The sequence below is a fragment of the Pterocles gutturalis genome, unplaced genomic scaffold, assembly GCF_000699245.1.
Source record: "Pterocles gutturalis isolate BGI_N339 unplaced genomic scaffold, ASM69924v1 scaffold5767, whole genome shotgun sequence".
NCBI lineage: Eukaryota > Metazoa > Chordata > Aves > Pterocliformes > Pteroclidae > Pterocles > Pterocles gutturalis.
Window position 1 is genome coordinate 53,004 of NW_010107788.1, and position 6,316 is coordinate 59,319.

The window sequence follows — 6,316 nt, forward strand, 5'->3', positions numbered from 1 at the left end:
CATTTCATTAAGTCTACAAGCTATACCTTGTTGTAGACTGGGGGAAATACCACTGACTTTTGGACAAGAAAAAATAATCTTTGTGTTTTAAGGGATTAATAACGTATATAAGGATAATGGTTGAAAGATGAGCACTACTACATAGTGGTATGCACACATAAATGTTTTGAGGGATCACAGGAATTTAGCTGGCAACATGAGTAAGTGCGTGTCCTCTGGTCCATCAGTCATTTTTCAGCGGGTTTACAATTTTCCCTATGAAGAGGACAGTGCGGGTGTATTCATCCAGAATCAACAAGAGAAAGGGCCTGTTGAATCTGACTCGAGGAGGATGAGGAAAATCACCAGATCTCCAGGTAACCTCCTTCACTGTGGCCCCTGCTGCTTCAGTGCCGTTCTCATGAACATCCAGTGTGGCTCTGTGGATCACCTGCAAGGACACAAAGCAAAACAACCTCCAGCTCACAACTCTGCAAGAAGAGAGCAGCCTGCCATTCTCCTCACTCTTGACAAAGAGAGCCTGCATGGGTTGGGACCCAGCACCACCAGCCTCAGGAAGGTCATCACCAGGCACTCCCCTTCCCATCGCAGTGCGATCAGCCATCACACGACTCCTGCTAGCCTCCTGCACTGCGTGTGCAGGGAGTAACCCTCCAACAGTAGACAGCCAAAGAACGCTCAAGATGACTGATGGCAAGAAACTCTGGAGGCAAAGAAACCTGGTAATTTAGCCTGGACCTGGTTTTGCCTTTGGCAACTTCATGTATTATTGTGAATTCACCCTATCATCTATCTGAAAAAAATAACTTTTGAGAGCACCAGAAGGGCAGGAATAACAGCCTTTTGCCCTCTGTAGGCAGAATTAGAGGAAATTTTACCAAAGATAATGTGCTACCTTTAGATAATTTTGTTTAGTAGCCAAAAGAACATTTAATTATATGTATGTCTTTTTCCTCGTCCTTGAACCATGTATGTATAACCCCTCGTAAGCATGTTTGGCTCCAGGTTTAGGAAAGATAGGGCTTGCTTTGCCTCCAGACTGGCAGCCATTGATTATTGAATGGTGCTTCAGAGAGATTGGGATAAGCTTCTCATGTGATATTATTGTCAGGTTCCTGGGAACAGACAAACCCTGTGGTCACTGTGTTTCAAGTTCTGACTTACTTTTGAAACCATCAGTCCAGGCTCCTCAGTAATCCCTGACAGATCAGCTTGTTCAGTGAATAGATCAATCATACCCATTTGTTTGACTATCCTTTTCACATCATAGGTACCAGAAATAGAAAATTTTGGAATGTGCAGATGTATTTTTCTGTAACAAACAACACAAATAGGGAAGAATTGTCACCTAGGTAACACTCTTCAATGGCTTCAGTATGGTGTCACTTCACATTTATTTTTCTAAATGTTAAAAGTCTTCTCTTAGAGTTCAAATGGCACTTCTGACCAGGTTAGCTATCTAACATGGAGGGTTGGAGCAGAATGAGCCCATGTTATCCTTTGGCTCCACTGCAGGGGAGAGCTGCTACTGCTGGGGAGCAGATTTTTTCCAAAAGATCATAGTTAGTTGTCCTATTGTTGTTTGAATATATGACAGGGCCTGGGCCACCACTGAAGTAGCTGCAGTATGAATGGTGAATGAATAAAATTTCTGCTTTTACATTCAATGCCCTCAATACCCTAACAATCGGTACCTCAGAAACGGCTACTCCATTGTAGTTTCACAATGCCCATATGAAGCAAGGGTCTGTTAACTTCATCATGGTGCTAAGCAACTTGTGGTTGAGCCAGAAACTTAACCCAAGATAGGTCCCAAGTTCAATGCCCTATTTGTTCACTACCCACAGTTCTTTTTCATTTGGCAACTAAGAAAAGGGAAGTCCTGCACAGAGAAGGACCATTAAGTGAACAGAGTTCAGTAAAATAACCTGGCCTTCAATGTTTTGTCTTGGTGAGATAAACACTACTAAATCTATAACGTGATTACCTTTCACCTTAGCAAAAAAACTTACCTGTCTTGGAGGAACTTTTCCCATTTAGACACAGTCTTTTTCAAGAGAGCATCTTCCACCTGCTTCATCTTCCCTTCATCAGGCAAAACAAATAACGCTGCAGCATTTCCATTGTAAGGTATCTGAACCAACCAACAGGACAGCTCTTCATCAAAGTAATTTCTGTAGTAACCCTTCCGATACATCATGTCAACTTTTACAGATGTTTTCTGATCCACAAAAAAATCTTCCTGTTTTGTATATAAAGTACTGAAGGGTTTCTCCCAATGACCTTATGACAAAAAGAAAAAACAATTCAGTGGAATACAAACACAAATGGTCATGGTGAATAAAACAGGATCTAGTCCCTAGGATAGCCTTCCTTTGATTAGAACAAGTATCTTTTTCTGTACCCTCGGGTGTTACAGCATTGCAACTCTTTTTTTTTTTTTTTTTCAGGTGTTTGAAGACAATTAAAGACATATAATACTGAAAACATCGTATTTTAGTAGAGCATGAGCCTATCATCACATTAAAGAATTCACCAAATTCAACAAAGATATTTCTTAAAAAAATTCCATCTTTCACTCAACCAGGTGAGGACACAAACATTTAAACTGACAACAAATATACACGTTTCTATAGGAATACTTTCCAGACATTGAACATGGTTCCTTCATTTAAAATATTCAAACTACAGTTTCTTTCTCTTAGGTTTTAATCCCTGTAATAAGCAGCAAGCATATAAGTTACAACCTTCTCACACTTTGATATTTCTTACCTTTAAAGAAGACATAGTTAACAAGAACCACTGCAGTGAGAGGATCAAGGTTTTCCACTAGTTTAACAATTTTCCTGTTTGTCTTTTCCTCAATGTAATTGTTGATCTGATTCTCCGCACCAGAGGAGTTGTTAAAGTCAGTAGAAAAGACTTCAGATTCATAAAAGCTTTTGACATCATCCAAGAACTTCTGTAGTGGTTTTAGTGTCTCTTCTATAAAAAGGGCATTGCCCAGGCTCAGCTGGAGCTCACTGTCTGAATGGTTCAGCATGTGAAGGAGTTGGCAAAAACCTTCATGTATTTCCTGCTCCTGGGTCTTTTTCAGGTTAAAGGCAAGCCCTTCCAGAATCTGTGCCAGTGTCGCTGACTTGGCACCGAGTGCCAGCATTGCAAAGGAAGCAGAGATGCTTATTGGTGAAAAGAAAATATTTTGATCGGTTGCTTCAGATGCGACCAGCTTGTAAAATGAAAATGCAAAATCAGCATTGCTGGGAACTAGTTTGACAAAGGTTTTGTTTTTAACTGGATAAACTTCTTCCCCATGAGACCTACGTCTTGGGTAATATGTCCCTTTAGGATCATCCTGCTTATTGCGGTAACGAGGATGCTGATGACACTGGGCAACAGTATACAAACCAGCCAGCAACAAGCACAAGGAGAAGGTGGGCTTCATTTTCCTTTTAACTGTTTCTGGAAAAGAGATAGACATACAAAACATGGCATGAAAATTAATTTCTTCATTCTGTGTGCTCCAGCCAAGTAAAATGAGACTCTCAGAATGCACCTTTCATTCAACACCTTCACATTCCGGATGCATGCCAGTGATCATCAGAAAGAATATGCCTCCTGATACACTATTTGTATAACCAGGTACTCTCTCAAAAGAGGCAATTTTGTTCATGTTAACTTTTAAAAAATAGGGTAGGACTGAATTTTTTTAAATTTTCAAATAACTGGAAGCTTATGACCTTTTCCCCAGACTAGTAGAAGTTGTTTTTGTACTCAGTACTGCAGGATAGCTACTGCAGCCCTCTTAGTTTTCCTCAATTCATCAACTAATTAGAGAATTAAATCTGTTTTAAATACAAATATGATATAAACACAGATCATACTGTCTAGGACCAAAATTACAAAATACTTTTATAGTTTCTGCAAAGATAAAATCTTGGATCACTGTGGAAGCAAAGTCTATAGGCGTCTCTATTGCTTCCAAAACAAATTTTTCATTTTGTGAAGTATCTTCCTCACTAGCGGCCAGTTCTTGCTGATTTTTGGCACGTTTTGATTTTTTGCATAACAGGTATATCCTTTTTTTTTTTTTTTTCTGCTTTTGTTTATTTGTAAAAAGGTAGCCTTCCCAGGCAACAATATAATCACCCAAAATGAAATACCCAAATGATCCACAGGAAAACTAAAAGGGTACTTACAGTGCTGCAGAAAGGATCTTGCTGCATCCCTCTGGTCCTGTCTGTTCCTTTTTCTCTCCAGTGCCATTGAACAGGATTAAGCAGAGAACCCCTGTTAATCATTAATTAGTTCCAATAAAAATTGCCAGCGAGGATGTACAGCAAGCAGTAATGACGCGAGATATTCTGAACAGCTTGTCCAACCCAGGCACAAGTTAACTATGTTGGGTGGTGGGCCTGAGGATATGAGGGAGCCGAGCAGGGATTGTGTCTCCTGCTGCTTCCATGCTTGCGGATTGACATGAGGAGCCTGCTGCTGTGGGTGCCTGGCAGAAGAGCCGTACCCTTTGTGGCTGGAGCCAAACGCTGTGACTCCCCATGAAGTCACAACCTCCCTGGCAGCCCGTTCTCTTAATTTGACCCTGGGGGACTGACAAATGGAATGGGGATGCTGACAGATTCATAACATCTCTGTCAGGATTTCAAAAGAGGGCAAAGATTTAGAAAGCCTTTATGCCTTGTTGTATGCCTCAGTCACAACCTTTGACACCACATTTAATGGTTTTGGGGCTTTTCTTAAGGGCAGCAGACTGTGTGTGATTGGTAAATGGTCTCTAGGTTTCTTTAGAGAATAACATGTGACATTACCACTCCGGTGATACACTTCCGGTCAGTACAGCTGCTCACCCATTGCTGTTGGCTGTCACCTGTGACTGGGTATTTGGGGAGTTGGTGATGAGTTTTCCCTTGGCTTTTTAGAGAATACACATCAAAAACACCACTGCTAAGAAACAACGCTTGTATTGAACAGTTCCAGAGGCTGATTGCAAAGAGACATGTGGTCAGTGAATATCTTGTTTCCTCAGGTTAGTCTTCTATATCATACGGAACTGAAATAGACCCTGGCAGCACACAAAACAGGCTGCCAATTCACCTTCCAGCCAGTGCTAAGGAAAACATGCTGGCATCACTGAATGATACTCAGGGTTGAGCTTCATATATGAATGGATCACTCAAGGACAAACTAAAGCAGGAAATTATTTTTTTTAACAGATCTAGTTACCCCTGTGAGACTCCTCTGTGTCATGTAGGATGGTTTTGTCACTCCACTTAGCAGTTATACTGTCATTCCCATAATGCAGATGTGAAAAATGCAATCTGCATCCCATTGATTCCACATTGCCAAACACTCCTGAGAGGTTGATGGCAACCACCAGATTTTGAAGTGAGGGTAATAGCCATAATTAATAAATCACTGAACTATTGCCCAGTAACTACAAGGGGATTATGAACTGCCAAAAAGTAGCCAGCAATGCGTGCGGTCACTGGCATATTAGAGCTTATGAAATAGCAAATACGATTTACAAGACAGAAAACAGGAACTTGAGTATTTCCAGTTCAGCAAGCTTTGTAAACTCATATCGATAATCCTAAAGCTTCATTAGTAGAGATCAGCTTGTTTATTAGCAGTGAAGCAGAAGGGAGATAAATGGAGGAATGGCCTGAAGGATGGCTCCTTTTTGACTGGGAATAAATGCAACAGATACCAGTACAGATGTTCTTAGCTCATACTGGCACTGCGATAATGTACAGATTTTCAACCTATGGTCCAAGTTCAGGTCCTCTAAGGTAACTCTGAAAGACAATCAAGAAACACAAGCCACCATGTGCCCCCTTGCACCTATTCCTCCCACCATTACATTTATTCTTGGAGCATCGAAAAAAATGTTCCCTTTGCATGTTGCTGAGTTTCACTGGCATCCACTCAAGCAGGATCTAGAAACTCTGTTAAGCAGTTGACGATGCTTACCTATACCTAAACCTCCATCAAGGGGAAAGACATTGGGGAGGCACCACATCTAACAGGGAGGATGCAAAGCCTGCTGGAAATGCTCCCCTGCCATAACTGAAGCTGCAGGGAAGAAATGGTTGCAGCTCTGAGGATGAAGCAACCATCTTACAAATTGGAGGAAGGGAAGGTGAGTATGAGAGCTGGTGGGTAATTGCCTGGCGAAGGCAATGAGGAGGAAAGAGAAGGCAGATGCTAGCAGAGGACAGAAACAAACGAATCATTAGAATATATCCAGTCCCAGAAGTGAGACAAAAGACCAGGACTTCTGAGTTTCTCTACAGTTGTG

General features: G+C 41.3%; 1 protein-coding gene across 1 annotated transcript; it reads right to left on the bottom strand.

The window, feature by feature from the left end:
* Positions 1-217: 217 nt before the first annotated feature.
* Positions 218-3,449, bottom strand: LOC104472513 (alpha-1-antitrypsin-like). The gene is made up of 4 exons (XM_010088223.1): positions 2,773-3,449; positions 2,013-2,283; positions 1,165-1,312; positions 218-430 (listed from the first exon to the last, which is right to left on the bottom strand). The coding sequence occupies exons 1-4, from the start codon at positions 3,443-3,445 to the stop codon at positions 224-226; spliced, it is 1,299 nt and encodes a 432-aa protein (XP_010086525.1). The 5' UTR covers positions 3,446-3,449; the 3' UTR covers positions 218-223.
* Between the last annotated feature and the right edge of the window lie 2,867 nt (positions 3,450-6,316).